The sequence below is a fragment of the Aphanomyces astaci genome (genome assembly GCF_000520075.1).
Source record: "Aphanomyces astaci strain APO3 unplaced genomic scaffold supercont1.1, whole genome shotgun sequence".
NCBI classification, from domain to species: domain Eukaryota; phylum Oomycota; class Saprolegniomycetes; order Saprolegniales; family Verrucalvaceae; genus Aphanomyces; species Aphanomyces astaci.
This window is the reverse complement of record NW_009798264.1, coordinates 1,321,234-1,341,001: the sequence shown is the minus strand read 5'-3', so window position 1 is coordinate 1,341,001 and position 19,768 is coordinate 1,321,234. Positions and strand designations below refer to the sequence as shown.

General features: G+C 51.7%; 6 protein-coding genes across 17 annotated transcripts; 3 read left to right on the top strand and 3 right to left on the bottom strand.

Annotated features, from left to right (window-relative positions):
• Positions 1 to 101: 101 nt before the first annotated feature.
• On the top strand, positions 102 to 5,035 carry H257_00448 (hypothetical protein; the record flags this gene model as incomplete). Its single annotated transcript, XM_009823159.1, has 17 exons — positions 102 to 287; positions 374 to 431; positions 513 to 517; positions 589 to 657; positions 753 to 795; positions 882 to 1,013; positions 1,065 to 1,174; positions 1,260 to 1,383; positions 1,469 to 1,640; positions 1,997 to 2,099; positions 2,152 to 2,367; positions 2,841 to 2,924; positions 2,982 to 3,037; positions 3,129 to 3,198; positions 3,250 to 3,438; positions 3,491 to 4,760; positions 4,911 to 5,035. The coding sequence occupies 17 exons, from the start codon at positions 102 to 104 to the stop codon at positions 5,027 to 5,029; spliced, it is 3,006 nt and encodes a 1,001-aa protein (XP_009821461.1). The 3' UTR covers positions 5,030 to 5,035.
• Positions 5,020 to 7,961, bottom strand: H257_00447 (hypothetical protein). 10 transcript variants are annotated; one of them, XM_009823151.1, is made up of 13 exons: positions 7,674 to 7,961; positions 7,548 to 7,621; positions 7,349 to 7,490; positions 7,077 to 7,307; positions 6,900 to 6,983; positions 6,686 to 6,849; positions 6,418 to 6,637; positions 6,284 to 6,350; positions 6,118 to 6,234; positions 5,965 to 6,044; positions 5,866 to 5,888; positions 5,400 to 5,824; positions 5,020 to 5,202 (listed from the first exon to the last, which is right to left on the bottom strand). In XM_009823151.1, the coding sequence occupies exons 1-12, from the start codon at positions 7,926 to 7,928 to the stop codon at positions 5,416 to 5,418; spliced, it is 1,866 nt and encodes a 621-aa protein (XP_009821453.1). In that variant the 5' UTR covers positions 7,929 to 7,961; the 3' UTR covers positions 5,020 to 5,202; positions 5,400 to 5,415. The 10 variants fall into 10 exon arrangements, with proteins under 10 accessions (XP_009821453.1, XP_009821459.1, XP_009821456.1 ...); XM_009823157.1 differs by having other exon boundaries at positions 7,548 to 7,961; XM_009823154.1 differs by having other exon boundaries at positions 5,876 to 5,888; positions 5,965 to 6,032; positions 7,548 to 7,961.
• A 222-nt stretch (positions 7,962 to 8,183) lies between these two features.
• H257_00446 lies at positions 8,184 to 13,928 on the top strand. 2 transcript variants are annotated; one of them, XM_009823147.1, is made up of 21 exons: positions 8,184 to 8,793; positions 8,852 to 9,209; positions 9,301 to 9,763; positions 9,812 to 9,953; positions 10,004 to 10,154; positions 10,204 to 10,333; positions 10,403 to 10,545; positions 10,594 to 10,815; positions 10,863 to 11,195; positions 11,246 to 11,509; positions 11,580 to 11,643; positions 11,710 to 11,837; positions 11,889 to 12,054; positions 12,104 to 12,388; positions 12,456 to 12,773; positions 12,830 to 12,937; positions 12,993 to 13,121; positions 13,247 to 13,268; positions 13,327 to 13,482; positions 13,559 to 13,653; positions 13,707 to 13,928. In XM_009823147.1, exons 1-21 carry the CDS (start codon positions 8,208 to 8,210, stop codon positions 13,884 to 13,886), a joined length of 4,443 nt encoding a protein of 1,480 aa, XP_009821449.1. In that variant the 5' UTR covers positions 8,184 to 8,207; the 3' UTR covers positions 13,887 to 13,928. The 2 variants fall into 2 exon arrangements, with proteins under 2 accessions (XP_009821449.1, XP_009821450.1); XM_009823148.1 differs by having other exon boundaries at positions 13,247 to 13,482.
• Positions 13,905 to 15,506, bottom strand: H257_00445 (hypothetical protein). Its single transcript, XM_009823146.1, has 5 exons — positions 15,314 to 15,506; positions 15,141 to 15,242; positions 14,913 to 15,080; positions 14,750 to 14,859; positions 13,905 to 14,677 (listed from the first exon to the last, which is right to left on the bottom strand). The coding sequence occupies exons 1-5, from the start codon at positions 15,467 to 15,469 to the stop codon at positions 13,951 to 13,953; spliced, it is 1,263 nt and encodes a 420-aa protein (XP_009821448.1). The 5' UTR covers positions 15,470 to 15,506; the 3' UTR covers positions 13,905 to 13,950.
• A 1,103-nt stretch (positions 15,507 to 16,609) lies between these two features.
• On the top strand, positions 16,610 to 17,643 carry H257_00444. Of its 2 annotated transcripts, none has more exons than XM_009823145.1 (4): positions 16,610 to 16,724; positions 16,773 to 16,980; positions 17,045 to 17,259; positions 17,316 to 17,643. In XM_009823145.1, exons 1-4 carry the CDS (start codon positions 16,637 to 16,639, stop codon positions 17,441 to 17,443), a joined length of 639 nt encoding a protein of 212 aa, XP_009821447.1. In that variant the 5' UTR covers positions 16,610 to 16,636; the 3' UTR covers positions 17,444 to 17,643. The 2 variants fall into 2 exon arrangements, with proteins under 2 accessions (XP_009821447.1, XP_009821446.1); XM_009823144.1 differs by having other exon boundaries at positions 16,773 to 16,998.
• Positions 17,644 to 17,752: 109 nt separating this feature from the next.
• H257_00443 (hypothetical protein) lies at positions 17,753 to 19,338 on the bottom strand. The gene is made up of 2 exons (XM_009823143.1): positions 19,172 to 19,338; positions 17,753 to 19,116 (listed from the first exon to the last, which is right to left on the bottom strand). The coding sequence occupies exons 1-2, from the start codon at positions 19,329 to 19,331 to the stop codon at positions 17,984 to 17,986; spliced, it is 1,293 nt and encodes a 430-aa protein (XP_009821445.1). The 5' UTR covers positions 19,332 to 19,338; the 3' UTR covers positions 17,753 to 17,983.
• Between the last annotated feature and the right edge of the window lie 430 nt (positions 19,339 to 19,768).

The window sequence follows — 19,768 nt, the reverse complement described above, 5'->3', positions numbered from 1 at the left end:
AGTCGAAGCGTACAACATGTTACAGTAATTAATGCAAGGTTTGCAAGTGTGTGTGGTGGATGTATGTATATAAATAGAATCGTAATACTGCTTACGACGGTATGCCGACCCACCACCGCCCGCGAGAGGACCCCCGCAAGGCGTCGCTGGCCACGCAATATGAAATGACGTCGACCACGGGCACCGCGTTCGAGCGGATGGTGGCGGACAACGGCGCCAACGTCCTCCACTGCCGCCACTTGTTGCTCAAGCCTGTCGAGATGCGCAACGTCGAAGATGTCCACATGGTGAGTGAGCACTGTTTTGGTTACGTGCACCGAATGTACTTAGTCAAAACCATGAAAACATCTCAAGATGGCAACTACGTCGTTAGATCAAACTGTTTTTTAACACGTCCAAGATTGGCAAGTATTGCACCCACCTCGACCTTCGTACGTACATACACACCCAAGTTTACGAGGACAACATGACACATTCTAACGACCATCCATTCGTGTGTGTATGGGATGTAGAAAAGGTAGATCAACCTTGAAGACACAACACAACACCTCCAGACCTCCTTGATTAAGTGATGATATATTTACACAGGAATCGGAGTTTTACAAGTCGCTCCAGTTGCAAATCGTTGACACGGCCAATACGTATGTGTTTCGGCAGGTATACATACATATAATAGCAACAGTACCCACCAAACTGTAGCTGATTCAAGAGCAAAGTGCCGTTGACGGGACTACTTAGTGTATATGCTATAGGGCGACATGGGCGACAAGTTTTACGTCATCTTTTCCGGCACTGGTATGTCCATTTGGCCATAAACGAACTGCCTTGTAGCTGTTGCTTCCATCGCAATTTTTCTTTACCTTATCGTCGCTTATGAGCAGTCCAAGTCCGCAAGTCGATTCTCAACCAAAACGGCGACAGCGTCGAGAGCGCCGTGTGCGAACTCCGTCCGGGCGACTGCTTTGGCGACCGCGCGCTCACTGGAGCTCTGAACGAAACCCTTCCCCGCGAAGGTATCGCATGCATCCTTTTCTTCGTTTGACACTGATATGTTTGTTCATCAGCTTCAATCATGACGATTTCCAACACGACCGAGTTGGCCTTTATGGACAAACTGTCGTACTCGCGCGTGATGCGGGATCGGACGTCGGAAATGCGACTTGACATGCCCAAGGTATAGACTTCCTCGTCAATCTGTCTCAACAACTTGCTGATGTTGGGGTTCTTGGCGAGTTAGTATTTATTTACCTCTGGATTAGGTGGCCGGCCTCGACGTAACCAAGCGGTTTCGGTCCAACAAAGACATTGTCCGCGCGATTTTCCTCCAGCCAGCCCACGAACGCACGGAGCGCGATTTGAAATTTGCCGTCGAGTACCTCAAAGGTAAAATAACCTCGATACTTTCTGCTTGTACTCGGCAGAGTGGTGCATGATTGACGATGCTGCTGCTGCTTGTGTGTTGTCGTAGGAGTCAAGTTCTTCGCTCGGTTTTCGTTTGAAGTCCGAAAGCAACTGTGCAAAGCCCTGCGGCTCATTTGCGCGTGGACCAATACCGTTGTGTTTGAGGAAGGCCACCCGGGGTACCACTTTTACATTATCTTTTGCGGCAGCGTCGAAGTCTTGATCAACACCACGAACCGGTACACGCTGCCTATTAAACGATATATATATATATATGTATATATATGGATGCGATTGGCATCAGATAGTGATATATATATATATAATTGTCGGTATATATTGTTGATTTGGTATAAAATTTCCGGACTCCGCCGTCCAATCGAATCACGCCAACCAAACCGGTCACGAATAGGTCTCATTGGTCATTACTCTTCGCTGATTGGCTACATTGTTTTACGTCGTGCTTCCTGCGGAATGGGAAACACCAATTAAATATCGCGGCGATATTTGTAAACGAAATGCGCAGAATTCGAAATATGTAGAAATTTCATACTTGAAGTAATATATATATATATATATTCATCTAGTGAACTAGGTACGACGCGGCCGTGCAATCGGTCGTGTCGATGCTCAAAGAAGGCGAAACGTTTGGTGAGCTGGCGCTCTCGGAAGAGGATGGCACCCGTCGAGCCACGGTGGTACGCCCCCACTCCAACCAACTGTCAACAACAATCACAATTGTACTCGTAGGTCGCGACAGAATACACTGAATTTTTGACGCTAAGCCGCGACGAGTACATCCCCTTGATCCAAAAATACCAGAATCAGTACCACACCGAGTACGTGCGCATGCTGCAGCAAAATCCGTACTTTACGGGCGACGAGTGGGACCTCCATACGCTGGAAGCGATGTGCTCGGTGATGGTCGAAAAGTACGTGCCATTCCGTGGCACAGTGTGCGAACAGGTAAAAGCAGAATTTTACCTTTTAGTTTATATCCATTTTAGTTTATATCCATTTTAATATTTCAAAATTTCCAAAATATGTTTAACCTGGGTCTGGATCACACTCCAATCTTTGCCCTATTAATATCACGAGAATTTTGTTCAAGAAGAATTTGGTTGTCACCTATTTTGGACTGTCTGGATCAAGCTGATTGTACTAAATTTACCATTCTCAGTTATTGCCAACTTTCATAAAAAGAGGTCTGTTGCTCAACCTCGCTTGTTTTGGCGGCAAACGCGATATTTGGCTGTATTCTCCAAATTTTGGATCCAGACGGAGAACTTTTTAATTTTTTGCCGATTTCTTAGAATTGCCAAAATATTGAATATTTTGGCCGTTTTGACATCTAGATACATATTTTTTAATTATTTTAAAAATATAAAAAGGTTTCTTTTTGATAATCGACACCATCAACGGGTCTCAACTTTCGCAAGGGATCGCGGGCGTCGGAGATGTTTGTGGTCGTGCGGGGGGAGTGCGTGGCCCAGTATGAGACCACCGATCCCTTTACCAACGAGGTACTAGAGTCTGTCAAGATCAAAATTGCGTTAAACTTGCACCCCCTATATATGTAGGCACTTACAGTCGGGCTTGGGCGGTTCGGCCCCAACAGTGTCATTGGATGCGCCGAGTACGTGATTGATTGGCATCGTAGTGCTCTTCAATCTATCTCACCCTGTCGCATGCGTGACGCCGCCACCTCATGCATCGTTCAATGTTAGAGCCACCGCGGGAAAGTTCAACGACGTGTTCATTCGACCGGTGTCCGTCGTCGCGACGTCGCCTGTCAAGGTCATATCCATCGATCGAAAGAAGCATTGGCTCACGAACCAGTGTGTGCAGGTGCTCGTGCTGTCGCGCTTTGATATTTTCCACCTTCTGACGCCGGAAGCGCGGGACGGGCTCCAGCGGTGGAGCTACAATGCCGACGCAGAAACCCTCGATGCCCGCGTGCTCAAGACGATCGTGTGGGAAAAATACCGGTCCAACTTTATCGCAGATTCTATGCTCTTGAGTTCAAAACCAACGGTGGTAGGGCTTACACCCCCCTGACTGTTGGGGCTGACTCACCAGCCAAGTGTAGGAGCATCGGGGCGTCGAGGACTCTTCCCAGAAACAACTCCAAAAGCATGGACACTTGCCGCCCGTTAAACAAACGACCGACATTCACGCACGGAAAGTGGTTGATTCGGGGGAGCTACAGCTAGTGTCGAGGCCCCGGCTGACGTATTCGTCGTCGCAAGGCCAGCTATCCCATCCCAGCCATCACTCGTCCAGACAACCCAAACCCTCGCCTTCGGCGGACATTCTCATCTTGGACCCGACCAATACTGGTAGTACCGTTAGCACCACTGCAACACCGGCTGCTGTGCCGTTGTCATCATCGGCGTCGATGCCAGCGTTGTTGGCGTCGTTGGTCGCTGACGCCGCCACCCCTCCACTCGTCGTGTCCGCCCCTGCTCCCCGTCTACCACCCGCCTCCATGGGCATCACGCACTTCAACCCCAAGCAGCAGCAGCAGTCGATCGTTCCATCGACTCCTGAAACGACGCGGTCCAAGACGCCGATCAGTGGCGGCAGCCACCCTACGAGGCAGTTCCTTTGGTCCCCCCTCCACGGCGTGTACCAGCCGTACGCCGTCGTGGGGTTCGGTCGGCCGGTCGAGTCGGCGGCGCCCGTGACCTTCCGAGTGTGCGGCAAGTTCCGGGACCTAGACGCCGCCCTTCGCATGTTCCACGACGTGTGCAAACTCGAGCCGACGCCTGTGAACGCGATCGAAGACCACAGCAACTTTGTCGTGTACAAGGACGGCGACGTGAGCTTGGCATTGCGCAACATGGATCGATCCGATAAACCGTCTACCGTGTCTGAGGAGGGACCCCCTGGCCCCCCCCTCGCCCAGTCGTCGTCGATGCACTCTATACCCCCCCGCCAACACTTGAATGCCCTTACCTCTTGTGCATTGAATACTGGGCCAAAGGAGTCCAGACTCCGACAGAAGCGGCATAGCGTCGTGCTTACCACGTCCTCGTCCCCCAACTCAAAACTACCGTCGGCCCATCGATTGGCGGACGACGCGCTCCCAGACAGCAGCACGATTGTGGCCGGCATCCGGCAAGAGGGCGACCCCGACGTGATGGGCCAGCGGTTCGCGTGCATCGGCCTCAAGCATCACGTGGACGACGACAGCCGCGACTTGCACGTGCACGTGTACCACTGTTTCCCCACGCACCAAAGCGCCATCCGCCACTCCAAGCAGCTTGTGGCCATGCTCAATGCGTTTGCAGATAACTGCTTGTACGTCGTGCCATTGTTTGACTGGATCCATCGACAAGACCTCGAGCGATACGAAGGTATGTTCGTGTTTGATATATATACTGTACAAATACACGAAGTATATACAGTATATATACATATATATATAGTATACGCATGGTTGTTCTTCGATTTATATATATATATATATATATATATGGTTCCTGAGTGTGGATGATCTGGAGCAGCGCGAAATCCAGACTTGGACAGCCTCTTGGACGGCAAGTTGACCATTTCCAAGTTTAGCGGGTGGAAAGCTCGAAAGGACGCTGTGCGAAAACGTCAAGGTCATATTTACCACGGATAAACAATCAATAGATGATATTTTTTTTTAATATTCAAAACATCAATATTGATATTTCGTAAGCTATTTGCTAGTCGCTAGCCCCATGGACTGATGCTCGACACAAACCCTTTCATCGACGACCACATCCCCACGGCGGGTTTGAGCACTGGTGACGACAGAAACGATCCATATTCCTATGAGAAACCAACATTCCATGAGCATCTATCTTTCCATCACTCTGAATAAAATTCATTTATATTGCCATTCTCATTGCATAAAAATAATTATATCGTTGAAATTTTATTAAAAAATACATCACACGATTTTAAAAACTCTTTGAAGGTACACAGATATAAAAATATAAAACATGGGACGAATGATATGTACGTACGTCGTGGTCATCATCGTCAGAGAGCAGAGACTCCTCCAAGTATCGCTTGTCCGGCGACCCGGGAAGTCCGGACGGCCCGGACGTTGGCTCCGGACTCGCCGCCGCCGCAGCGCCCCCTCGTTCTGAACCCCGTGGCGCCGTCATTGCGAGCTCCTCTCGCGGCCGCTTGACGACAAAGTAGACGGAAAACACGACACAACTCACGGCCACAGCCATGGCCACCACCAACTCGATGCACATGACAATCAAAATCGCATCGCGGTCGATGGGCGGCGTGTCGGGTGACGGCGGCATCGTCACGTCGGGAAGCCCCATGTTCAACACGATCGCTGCCGACAAGGACGACGACGACGTCCAGTGCGCGGACGACGGCGGCTGGCCGGACGATGTGTCGAATACAGTCACAAAATGATACTTGGAGGCTACTGTGGGGATCGTCAACGCAAACGTGCGATGCATCAAGTACCGTGCGATACCGTGCATCGCGTTCTATCGCAGAAATACATAACAACATCCGTGCAACATCTCAAGTCTACGAAGTGGCACGAATCAGTTGGCAAACTACCTTGATAAGTCCACGATATAACAGGTAGTTTTGAATCAACAACCCAATGCGGGGGGTTGGTCCAGCGGCTGTCGCGAGACCTGCCAGTATGTGATACAGTGCAAGGAGAGAGTATGTGATACAGTGCAACGAGAATGTGTGAGGACTGAGTACCGGAAGCCATGGTGGACTCTTCACACGGATAAATCGACACAGGGAACACGTCGCAGAGGTAGTGAAACGTGTTGGGCGTCGGTAAAATGTGCGAGATGAGCCCCATTTGAATGGATTCTACCCATCACAACCATCATGACCCTTGTCGACTAGAGAGACACTGTACCGTCCAACTTTGTCGCATATAACGGAAGCATGCCCGTGATGTACTTGTGGCTATTACTCTTGAAAATCTACAAGTCGAATGGAAAACAGGGATCTATCTATCTATAGACACAACCAAAAAGCACAACAGCGTACCAAATCCACGGGATCCCACAGCTCGCTTTGCAACGTCGCAGAGAGGGTCGTGACCACCGCCGCCAGGTTCTGCACTTCCACCTTGTTCGGGACGGGACACGAAAACCCGAGCTTTGTCACAGGCTGGTACAGCAACGTGGCCATTTCGGCCAGCGCCTCGGCCGACCGCAAGAAGATTGTGTTGAATTCAATGTCCACCACGTCAAACGTCGTCGCACATCTACATGTCCAATCTAAACCATAGCTTTGTGAACGATCCAAGCTGTACTTGGACGTGATGGTCGAGTTGTTGCCAACGCAGCTGGCTAGGTACAGCATGGGGTAGTAAATGTCTTGGATAATCTCGTCATGGGACGAGGCTGGATAGAACACGGCCGCTTGGGCCACAAACGCCTGGGCGGTGACCGTCGGCACCTGTAGACGACTAATCACCTACGCCCTTTGTCGTTCAAGAAAAATGATATATATCAGCATCGTCAGACTTGGGCAAAGTCGGCGGCAGCTTTGACGGACGCCAGCGCGGACTTCCAGCCGGGATTGATAGCCGCCATGCTTTCCCATGGATGCTAGAATACAAATTGGACCATCTATGAATAATTGCATATATATGTATATATATTCTGCATGGTAGTTCTGTACTCCTTGAAAGGTAAACGTACCCGTAGCGAGAGCAACGATGTGTTGGTGCGCTGTCGCGATGCCAACAAATACGCATGGAATTTGTATAGAGATGGAAACACGTCGCATAAGAAACCCATGGCTTCATGCGTGTACACTGGCGTGCTCATGGACGTGTCCAGCGGTGCCAAATAAAAGATGCGCATCGCCGTTTCGGCATGCAAGGGCGGCGCGAGGATGCCCGACGTGCTCGAATTGGTCCTGGCGTCCGACTGGGAAGGGGTCAGAGGGGAAGATGCCGATTCAGGCATACCGGTGCCGTGGATGACCCCCAAAACGCTGGCCCTGGATAGAACGTTTTGTTTGTGGGCAGCCACTTCAACGACGCACCCACGGACGGCCCGTAGATGAGGTCCGGCATGAACCCGTTGGACCACTGATGGCGCAACAAAGACCTGCATGTACAGTGGAAGACGTGAGCCGCTCGAAACAAATGCGGCACATGATCGTACTTGAATTGCGCGGTGGCTTGGCTAAAGTCTCGATGGGCCAACGCTTGCGCCGACAGCAATGCGTCGCGAGAGTTCTACACACGTTGCGAATGAGGACGAGCATATAGCAGTTTGACGTAACGTTACAATGTGCTGAAATCCAATGTCTTCCTGCGGTCCTGGAGCTGTAGCATTCATCTGGTCGTCAAAGTTGGCGGTGAGCACGGCATACGCAGCCTTGACGATCTCGTCAAACTGAGGGACGTGAGGAGGGACGTCGTCCGGGTCAAAGGTTCGAGTGTCCAGCTGATCTTGGCTAGAATACAGATTGATCGCTCGTGGCCACGCTTCGGTGAACGCCGCCAGTCCACTCAGCATCACCAGCGGCACTTTAACCATCATCTTTAACGACGTATCTATCTTCTTCGAAAGGCGGTGCAGGAAATACATAAACTTTCACAGGGTTTCACGTATCACAATGTAAACATGAGTATAAATACTTTGAAGGATAAAGCTATCTACTCTCAAATTAAGTATGGATACGGGATAGTATTTAAATAAATTGCTCAAATTTTCAGTTAATTACATGGTGCAAAGGTACAACAGGTAGGCTGTGAATTGTACGATGTACGTACGACGTACATTCACATTCGAAACGTCGCATTCGCGATCAAGTCCGGCATGCAGCCGAGCGCCACCGGCGGCAACGTCGCAGACACACGACCACCGGCGTTAGAATGGAGACCGTATGGAGTCCTGCTACTAAGTGGCAACACCAAGGTAGAAAAGGCGGCAAAGGAGAAGCTTATCACGGTGCTGAGTGGGTCGCTCACCCCTCGTGAACGAGGCGTGTTCAAGGTCGTCAAGCGGGTCGACTTGGCGCTGGACAGCAAGTCAGACCCAGATGCGTTGGCAGCGGCATTCTACAAAATACTGGACCAAGACCGCGTCGAGTACACCACTCCAAAGCCACCACCTGCCACGGCTGCGGTCGTGCCGCCGTTGGCAACAGCCCCATCAGCAGCAGCAACTCCCACAACGCCCCCCATGAACACAGCCGCCAGGCCCGCGGCGCCATCTCCAAACATGTCAAAGCGAGAAACCACGAGAAAGATATCCGCACTCGACGCTTCCGCAGAGTCGGAGCCCGTGGAGGAGGATCTGATGGCGGCCGCTGAGGTTGCGTTGGAGACGGACCTTCGCACGGGCTCGCCGTCTCACATTTATGTGTTTGTCGACTACCCAGCGACCGTGGCCGAAGTTAAAAGTACGTCGTGGCATTGCCATACCCTTAATCACGAAGAGGACTCATTTTCCACTCGTAGGCTTGGTGACGTTTAAGGTCACGAGTACTCCGCAAGACAGCGCTTTGAACCGACCCCCTACCATCACAAGTTTGATTGATGGCGCGGTTCTTATGACTGTGGCAGCTGCTAAAGACGATAGCCGGCGTCAAAGTTTAGTCAGTATTTCAGCTGTGGAGGCTACCCAAACTGCTGCTGTTGCGGCACCCGCCCCCAAAGCTACACCCCCACCGACGAAAGGCAAAAGTGGCAAGCAACCGCCGCAGCAGGTCACGCCACCTCCACAGCCAGCCCCGATCCCTGAAGCTACGGCGCCGGCAGTCGTCGTGGCTGCTCCCGACAACCCGCAACCACCAACGGCCAATGTAGTGGACATTGGGTACGTCCAATATATATAGTTTATTGAGGCCCCCTGATCCAATGTAATTTGGACCCTTTCCGTCGTATTTCATGTATATATACATGTGTAGGGAAGTCAATCGATTCTTCAAAGACGTTCAAACCGCTGCCCAATTGGGGGGATTGGAGTGGACCGACTTGACGTTTGACGTAGTTGACTGTGGGGATGGCCCCACGGGCGGGGAGGCGAAACCGCTGGTCACTCTGACCAAAGAGCTCAAGACGCTCTTGGCCAACTTGGCGGTCGACAAACTCGTGTTTAAGACGTGGCTCTCCAGTGTGCAAATCATTCCCGTGCCCACGACCGAGGTGCTGCCAGAGGCGACGCAACCGGACGCCCTCCAACGAGCATATGCCGACATCTTGGACGTCCTGTATGAGCCGAGCGTCGGAATCTCGGCTATAGTGTACGCCATGACTGAAACCGTCGTGAAATCGTTCGTCAAGCCCGTTGCACCGGCGGCAGCGCCGAGCAAGAAAAAGCAATCAACTTCCGCAGTGGAGATACCTACGGAAAAAACACCTGCGCCAAAAGTAACGAAATATAGCTCTCTATCTTCGCCTTATGCGGAAACATGTCAGGCACCGATACCCCCAAGTCCGCCTGCATTTCCACCGTTTATCGAGTACGGTGACATTGCCAGCGTGCGGTTGGCGCGAGCGCTACACCAGTACTCGACCAAACATCACTCGATGCAGGCCGGCGAGCCTCGGACACTTTTGGGTTGGTTATTAGCTAACTGGATAGAAGTGCAAGCGTTGACGTGGTTCTAGGGCGACCGTTGGATGATCTCGAGAAGAGTCTGTGGCTTCTCAATGACCTTCCTGGCGTCGGCCACGGGGGTCGCAAAGGGATGCCGGGCGTCCCAACTAAGAGTTTTGTGGAGCGAAGCATCGACGATACAGAGCTCATGCAATTTCACTCGTGCGTATTTGATGCTTTCGTGACTTGTTGACATGCAATGATCACTTAGTTTGGCGATGGCTGATGTGCACTATACACGTAAAATGATTGAATTTGAAGCTATGCTCGGGCCCAAGTGGCAAGGAAAGCTGCGGTCGCGAACGTTCCACGAACACCTTGCGCCTCACGTGTTGCCTCAAGTACAACCCGCAAACTGCTTGCCTGTACAATTGGCAATTTCATGATTTACAACGTCATTCTCTTCGTAGCGCTTGTCAGCGTTGCTGGGGTTGAACATTCGCTTAGTTAAGCGCTATTACGTTCCTGACGACACGCTGCTCTTAGCGGTGCACGTAGAAACTCCACAGGGGCGGAAAAGCGTGGCGTCATGGAGCGCAGCCGACTTTGTCCGGTACCTACTTCAGCATCGCAAGGATGTAAATCCATATCTACGTTGTAGCCACCGTCCCCCGTTTAAAGAGTGGCGGCAAGAGAACTTGCTGCCTCAGGAGTACTTGACCCCCCGCACGATCCAAGCGATGGGCGCAGTCGTATCACTTTCCATGGGGGAACTGCGTGCCGTGTCCGAGTCTGTTCAGTCGTTGTACCCGTCGGACCACTCGATCATTCAAGTTCTCCGCACCCCGTATGCGCTGAATTGGCTCAGTATTTACAAGGACACGTAAGCTCTCAACATCTCGGAATGTATGCCGCGACCTTGATGTGTAGCCATGTTTTTGGCTTGCGGCCGTCCAAGTCACTGAGTAATCATATTGCCCCTCTTCCGACCGTGCCCGTTTTGATCAAGCAAGTGACGTCTTCTCGCCGCGTCTCCGTCACGGCGACCAAGACGTCGATGCCGTCGACGGACTTTCCCATGACTTTTCACGCGAGTTTCTCCGACGATTCGCATCTGCGCATCGGTCGGGGCCAAGCCAAAACCATCGTGCTCACGTACACCGTGCCGTCAGGCTTGGTGCTTACCGTGTCGTCGGACGGAACGATTCGCCAGCAATACGCCAACTCGACGACTCATGCCGCCACCCCCAACGAACACGAAGCGTACGAACGAAGTACCTAGTGACAAGATTTGACCTTCATATCATACATAGGTACCGCGTGGTCTTGGGTAAAGGCACGGTCGTGAGTACGCACAAGGACGGGTCACAAACCATTATGTACGCCAGTGGCAAGGCGGCGACGCGACGTTGTACTTCCGACCGGTTTGTCACTGTGGACGAGCAGGGGGTGGTCACTGGTGGCGGCCCCAGTACAGTAAACAATGTCCGCGTTCATATTGACGTCGACCCTGAAACGCGCGCGGTGATGGCCCACCGAGACCACGACGAGGTTATCGTGGTCACGCATCCCAATGGGTATGTCGGCCGACTACATAAACGATGGTCGTTCTGCTGTATATGAGGCAAATAATATGGGCGATGCCAGGGCGTACTTGACGCAGCATGGGGACGGCACGCGCATGTACGGCAACGCCACCAATACGCACGTGGTAGAGACGACATGCCTTTCGCGTGACGTTATCGTGTGACGTTATCGGATGACGATGGGGGGGTAGGTGGTGCAAAAAGAAGGGTACGCTGAAGTGAGCGTTGACGTGGAAGTCAACTTGACGGCGCAACGCCATGCGTTGGGCATTCAAGTGGCCGTGACCAAGGGTGGCATCCGCACCCGCAGCGTCGTTCGGTACGCTCGTAGCTCTTTTCGACAGTGACAACGATCTTGAGCGATGGTTAGCACGGACGACGGCACGGTCATCGAAATTGACTACGACACGCGGGTCATTGCGTCCGTGAATGGTATCATTCGTCTTCGCAAGCCGGACGGCACGGTGCTCGTCGCGTCCGACAACGGCGTGGTGGAGTTTCGACCGCAAAGTTTGAGTTTGGGGGACGCCCCGCCTGTACGATCTATGATTGGGGCATGTTCTCTCAACTTGATAACATGGGTAGACGCCGCGCAGGGAAAACGAGGAAGAACTGGACACGTCGACTGGAGCGTATTACTTTAACTGTGCGACGGGAAGCTTGCAAATGAACGACCCAGAGCATAACGCGTACCATGTGGTGGTGGGTGACGGCACCGTGGAGCCTGTGGTGGAGGTGGCGTTGGCGGGCGTGGTCACGACCCAAGACTGCGCCAAGTACGACGTGCCGCCCCTTCCCGTGCAAGCTGTGGTGAACGACCCCCTCGAACCGTTCCTGCTGCTCCTCCATGGTGACGGCACGGCCACCGAAGTACACACATCTCCAGCCTTTATATATGTACGATGTAGTAACAACGCCAACAACTACTCTGTCGCAGATCCTTCGACCGTCGGACGTGGCCGACTACTTTCGGCAAGTCCAGCGCAATGCGCACGTCCAGCGCGTGCCGACCATGCCCCCTACGGGCACCCACATCTACTTGCACCATTTGGATCGATTCGAACACAACGAACGGTGGTTTGCAGACCACCACGAGCGCCGGCAATTGTTTGACCAAGTGACGATCCCAGCACGAGCTAGCCCTACGATTTTGAAACGGCTGCACAACACGGCGCCGCTGCAAGTGCCAAGAGTGCATATTGTGCGCCATATCAAGGAAGTGACTCCGTTTACGCCAGCGCAATTTGCGTCCATGGTACAGTTTTGAACGTAGTGAGTTCACGATGAGAATGTGACGAAGTGGCGGCGTAGCTGCACGCGCTCGAGGCGTGGCATGACTGGTGCGCCAAGCGCGAGATTGCCCAAGACCAGTACGCCGTGCTGGATCCCCGCGACTCGGAAACGATGGTTGCGACGATGGTAATGACGATCTTGGCACCTTTATATATTTCACTCTATTGTACGTATTGTCTAGGCAGTGCAAAAGAAGATCCAGGCCGCGTACAAGGCTGCGCGTGCGAAAAAGAAAGCCGAGCGGCAAAAGTCCAAAGAGCGCGACAAGCACGACGCTGACGGCGACACCAACATGTCGACGTTGCAAGAGGTATGGATCCTGGTAGTTTGATGTTTTTGATGGAGGACTTATACTATAAGAGCATTTTGGTTCGTGGACGATGTGTAGTATATAATTATATATGGCACTCATGGTGCATGTATATCATGGTCTAGGTCGAAAACGAAGTAGACGAAGGTACTTCGAGCGTTTCTCCCTTGTACTTGTGTGTATTGGCGACGAGTGTCGGCTATAGACGACGACGAGGACGAAGTATACCATGCGCTGGACGACAGCGACAACGACAGTCGCGACGAACTGGAGTTTAACGTCGATGACGACTACGAGCTCACGTTGAACGCGTTTGGTCAAGCTGATACGGAGAACACGGGGCGGCTCAATGCGGTGCAAAGTACGACCCCCACTTCATAACCTCGTGTGGGGATGCCACGTCATTGATTTGACGTCGTTGGTTTGAACATGTCTAGCTCGACGGGCGTTAGTGCATGCGTTGGGCACGGGGGTCACACAAGCCGAAGTGAACGCGGCTATTCCAGTGTTTACCGAGTGCGAAGACCATCGCGTACGACGTATTTGTGCGATTGGTGTTTCTCTTTTATGTGACAGAGTAAGTAGGTGACGTTTGAGGCTTTTTCCCGAATGTTGCACGCGTTCCGAGAAGACCAAGACATGGCAACGCTCGGAGACTTGCCCACCCCCCGGGGGGCGCTGCTGCCGTGGAAAATGAAGTCGCCCCGCTCGAAAATGCCGTCCCCCCGGCTCAAATTCGGCGGCGGCCACTTGGCTGCGCCATAATGATAATACAAATCTATATTGTGTATAACTGTATTGATTGCTTCAACGTTCTTCTACTACAGTACTATGCTGTCAGGGAAATGGATGGTCGCGGGCTGGTTGGCGTGGCTTGTGACACTTGGGCGTCGTCGCCGTAGTACATGTCGTCAATGTACCCTTGGAGGACATGACTCATGCTAGACCTGGCTTTGGGCTTGGCCATCTCCTCAGTGACCAGTTTGCCCTTCGTCACATCAAAGGCATCGTCGTCGTCGTCGTCGCTGTTGTCGTAATACGAGGGGAAGTATGCTTGGGCCAAATTGTGGATCACTTCATCTTCCGCGGACTCGGTCTTCCCGCGGTTGGTTGCGGCTTCCTCCGCTTCCAAAGCACGTTCCCAATCTCGATCGAGTTGGAACGTATTTTCGTCGTCGTCCATGCCATCATGCTGGTCGTGGTCGTGGTCGAGCACAATCTCGTTGGCGTCCAACGCGTTGGCCCACATGCCCATGGCGATGCGCTCCAAATACGCCGCGTCTTCCTCAGTGTATTCTAATCGGGAATCAACATCCGATTGACGGGCATGGGAAGACGAAGGAGGCGGTCGAGGAAGGCGGATAGTGTCGGATCGGTACGGTGTCGCAGCATGGAGTTCCATCAGCATGTCGTCGGCGAGCCGCTTCAAATACTCGGACAATTCCGGAGACGTGGTCGTTCGAGCCACGGAAACGTCATTCGTGTTGCGAGCCAACGGCTGGTCATTGTTTGATTTGCGGGCTTTGAACAAGGCGGCAAATGCGTTTTCATACGGTCTACAAACAAAGAGTGAATAAGCTTCAAGTATAACTGGGACGACACATCGTTCATTGATATGGGTCATGTACCGTAACTGCGACGGCCGAGAGAGGGCGACATTTGAAGTCGCAGCGCTTGTTTCGTCAGGCTCGTTGTCGTTGTTGTTTGGTGTGTGGGTTCCACCTTGGTCCGAGTGTTCCTACAGCACACATGTCACAACACCTAAACCAAAGGATGGTGATCATGCCGCACCGCCACGTGGTCAATCCGGCCGCTGTCGTTGCTTGATAATTGGGAGGATTGCGATGGCATCTTGTACCGACACATGAACGCGTTGGCCTCGTGCATCATGGCCACCACGAGTTCAATTTGCGATGCTGTGAGAACTGTCGCAGATAGGGCGCGAAAACATGCTCGGAACTACCGATCATGACATAATTGGGTTTTTCAACGATGTATTTTGTAGTACGTGCCACCTACCTCTCGGATTCGAGAATCGACGACGGCTTGGTTGCTGGACGAACGAAAGGGATGTTTGGCAGGCACGACCAACTCGTCGGGGTGGTTTTCCAATGCTCCAAGCTGTATCCACAATGAATGCACATTGTGTGAACAACAACGGCAGGTGTTCTAACAGAAGAAAGTTCACGCACCAAGTCCAAGTACTTTCGCAACGTGTTGTAGCGAATCTTGGCCTCTTTTGTGACCCGATTGCACTTCATCGTCACGTGGTATAGTTCAACGCGCCGTCCCACGCTAGTTCGGGCCGTGGACGTGCCGTGCAAGACCAGCAGGACTTGCGGGAGCATGTTGTGCCTTTTGGGAGATTGTGCCGCTTCGGAAGTCGACATAACTGATAAAGTCTACCGGGCGGCGGCTATTTTTAGACATACAGTAGTGCCCAATGGAATCGTTCAGAAATTTTATAATTGTTCTGGCCTTCCATTGGTACGAATCTTTTTTTACCGTGGAAAGATGGCAGGCTACCGCCGGGCCCATGTAATTTTGTTGCTTCCGATGCCACAGAACTATAGTAAGGGTACACAATATTCCTATGCTTCCAATTGTCGTGAGGAGCCTGGGTTATATGAGCCCCCGTTGATCGAACTTGTGAATTGATTGGACAGTCACGTCAGTCGCAAGGAATGATATTAGACTGATAAAAACGGTGTAGTAAACGTTTTCTACGTAATCAAGGATTGGGAAGTCGTCGTAGACATTCCAGCCCACCCATCGTAAATATAATGCTGCGTAGTGAATGCAGTCCTGGGGCAATGCTGGTGATGAAGGACTTTCGTCGGCTTTGAACAGAGATATTTGGATGGTTGACCCCGTGGACCATTGCGTTGTTGACAATCAAGTAACGTTACTACTGTAGTAGGTTTGAAACTGTAAAACCGTTACTTTTTGTGAAGCATACGTTAAATGGTTAGAAACACTCCGTTCTTGACGTGATCTCAGCCCTCTCGCACATAATATTATCAAGTTGCCATTGTTTGGCGGTGTTGATTCTCGTCGCAATAGACCAGGCCGTCTGAAGCTGGACAGCATTAATAGCAATATGCAAGCTGTATTAATACAATGTGCTGTTCTTCCTGGACGAAGATCTGGGATCTTGTACTGGACATATAAAATATGTGAAATTACTAATCGAACCGTTACAGTTTCGTTCATTATATCTGTCCATGTTCGAAACATTAGAGTAAAATCTAGATCAATTTGTAGCACTTGGCAATCACTGTGTACTGTGCGCTGACTGTACTATTGTTAATATCATCTAACCGTCATACAAGTGCCCGCCAGATTGCAGTAGTTGAAACGAAACGAGGGCGGAAAAGTGTTGACCCGAGCACATTGGATATACATACTCGATCAAATAAATCCATGGTGTACTAGTATTAATTTGAGCAAAAGTGAACCGGACCATATGATTGTCCGGATAACTTACCGTCGGATTTCTCAAGAGTGGGCGCATCATGAGGCGACCAGGTGTATCGATGAAGGGGAAGTCGACGATAACAGTAAACGTGTACGACATCGTTGAAAGCAACTCGTTCACCTACGGTACCTCCATCACCTCGAAAATGTCATGCAGACTAACTATGTTGACAGCATGGGGCCTTGGAGCGTTTCATTCAGGTGTCGAGGTCGGCGGGGTCGAGTACTCGTTCGCAGGCGGGGCAGGAATCTTCACGTTAGCACCCAAGTCAGCACAAGGCGCGGTGTTCCGAGAGTCCATCGACATGGGCTCGTTTGAAGGCACATATCACGACGCGAAACGGATTTTAGATGATATGCGCAGCGAGTTCCACGGGAGCCAGTACAACCTGCTCACCAAGTACAGTCGACGCTTGCACCCCTGTCAACATGTTGATCTCGTGTAGGAACTGCAACACGTTTTCGAATGAAGCATGCTTGCGACTTGTGGGCCAGCCGATCCCCCCTTTCATCAATCGCATTGCGTACTTTGGGTCGTGCTTTAGTTGTTTGATCCCCAAGCAACTCATGGGCGAAGCACCCGTGCAAGAGACCAAATTCAGCAGATTTTCACGAGCGTCGTCGTCATCGTATGGAGCAACGAACGTGCCGGTGTTTGCAGGTGCGTCCTAGCGCTTTAAGCAGTCGATCTCTAAGTGCAAACGTGTGGTACTACAGGGCAAGGCCTGACCCTCAACAGCAGCGCCTCCTCAAGCCTTCTGGCTTCGACAGACGAGAGCGACGAAACTTTGCGCCGTGAAAAGCGCGTGGCCGCAGCGCTGAAACGCCTTGAAAACAAAGAGTAGCGACCATCAATGTAGTACAGAACAGACTCGATCTGCTATTTACTAGTACAGCGTAGTGTGGTCGACTGTTTTGCATTGGTCTCGCCAAAGCTCGTTCGAAAAGAAGTACATTGCCGCTCGATCCATAGCATTCTTCTACACCCACTCGCTCTAGAAACCGAGCAACCTAGACCAATATAACGTACTACGTACTCTGCCAGGTAATAATGATAGTATATCAAGCTGTACATCGAGCACACCACGAGCGACCAAAAGACAATTTGTATGTGCAACAGTAGAGCCAACAATGGACGGATCCCCGAGCTTCAAGTATTGACGTCATATCAACACAACCTCCCAGTCATGACGATAACGCACAAATTGTACGGACACTGGGAATGTCAATAATATAAGCTTGGGTTCATCCAGGCCTTGTGCTACTGTACATACATACAACATCCGACATGGCCAAAACGCATACGCTTATATGTATGACCTTCAGGAACACTTATGTTATCCCATGAGTGTTGGAGTGTGGATGTAGCGCTCGTTTTGCACGGGTCATCGCTTGTACAACCTTGTTGACACCGACGCCGTGGGGGACGCTGGTGTGGGGGACGGTGGTGGTGCTGGTTGGTGATTTTGCACGTGATCTCGAATCGCAGCTTCGAGAATATGTCGGTCCGAGAGCACCCGCTGCCGCGCGCGTCCAACCAGCGAGTCTCGCACATGATCTTCCATGCATTGGATTTGGGCGAATACTTGTTGCATCGTGTGTATTTCCTGGGTCAGGAGAGCGTTCTTCTGCTGGGCCAACGTGCACTGCGCGTGGCGTTCGTGCACTTCGTCGTGCAGTTTCTGCAGGGCCGCCGCGCACTCTTGTTTGAGAGCCTCCCGCTGCGCCTTGAGCTTGTCGCGGTCGGCCTTCCATCGCCCTTTGACCTCGCGTACTTTTCGCTCCAACGCGTGCATCGACTTGGACTGGTCCTCGACTTGTGCCATGAGTGTCGCGTTCGTCGCTTCCACGTCGCGTAAGTGCTTGTCTTGAGCTGCTTGCCACTTTTGCTTCTGGAGGTCGATCTGGTCCAGCTGGCCCTCCAATGCTACGGCGTGGGCCTTGCTTTCACCAGCCACGGCTCGAAGATGCACCAGTTCTTCCTGCATCGGTGCTATTTGTGCAGCATGATATTGCTTGGCGGTGGATAACTCCCGCTCGAATCGACTTCGTTCTTCGATTCCTGCTTGCAACTGCACTTGCAGACCATGGATTGCGTTCTGCTGGTCCTCGAGCCGACGCTTGAGCTTCTTGTGTTCTTTGGTCAAGCTGTGGTATTCAACTTCAAACGTCGGGGGTGCTGGCATGGGTGGAGGTGGTGGTGGTGGCGTCGAACAATGCAGCTGCAGCTGCTCTTCAGCTAGTGCCAACGCACGCTTGAGAACGCTTTTCTCGTTCATCTCGACGTTTATCAGGTGCTGCATGTGCTGAACTTTGGCCGCCATCTCTCGCTCGCGATCAGCATGGTTTCTCTCGCTTGTCTTGAGCAAGTCGGCCGCCGTTGCGAGCTGCTCGCGGATGCGCTCAGTGTATTCCTTGTCGTGCTTCAAGACCATGTCATGGCTTGCGACTTTGGCTTCAGACTCCGCAACCTTTGCATGAAGCTCCGTCTTATCCTTTTCGAGAGTCCGAATGATCTCTACACGACTAGAGTAAGTTGGGATCATTTTGAACACGATAGATGGAAACGTTACTATGAAGGGCCGCGACATCCATTTCATGCCGTTGGAGCTGCAGACCCACTTGTGTATTTAGCTCACCCAGCTGACTGCACAGCAACTCGTAGTTCTGCTTGTACTTCTCCAACGTTCGCACACGAAGGGCGAGGACATCTGCGTTGTCCCCTGCAACCATGCCACCCCAAACGATGTATCTTACGTTGGTATCCGGATGTCGGTTACAGTTTCCTGCCAACGTAACCGGACGTCCGAAGCTACGTGAATTCGCTATAAACTTCCAAAATTCGCCTGGTTTATCTAATCAATATTGAATCATGCTGGATTTCTGATTGGTTGAATATACGTGTCCTTTCTGCAAGAGCCAATCAAATCTCCTCAAAAATGGATTAGCCAATAGCGTCGATTCGTGATTCGATTTGGCGGAGAGATTCGATTCGACGTGGTCTGGAAATTCGTATCGAATCCACAATATTACTGTTAATACTGTAAATAACGTGCGTGACGTACGCAGTTCTCTGTAGGCAACCCCGCAGCTTTGAGGCTGTTTGGTTGCTACATGTAAGCTTACTAGTGGTACTGAATTGCTGCCTCGACACAAGAGATGCAACTGGA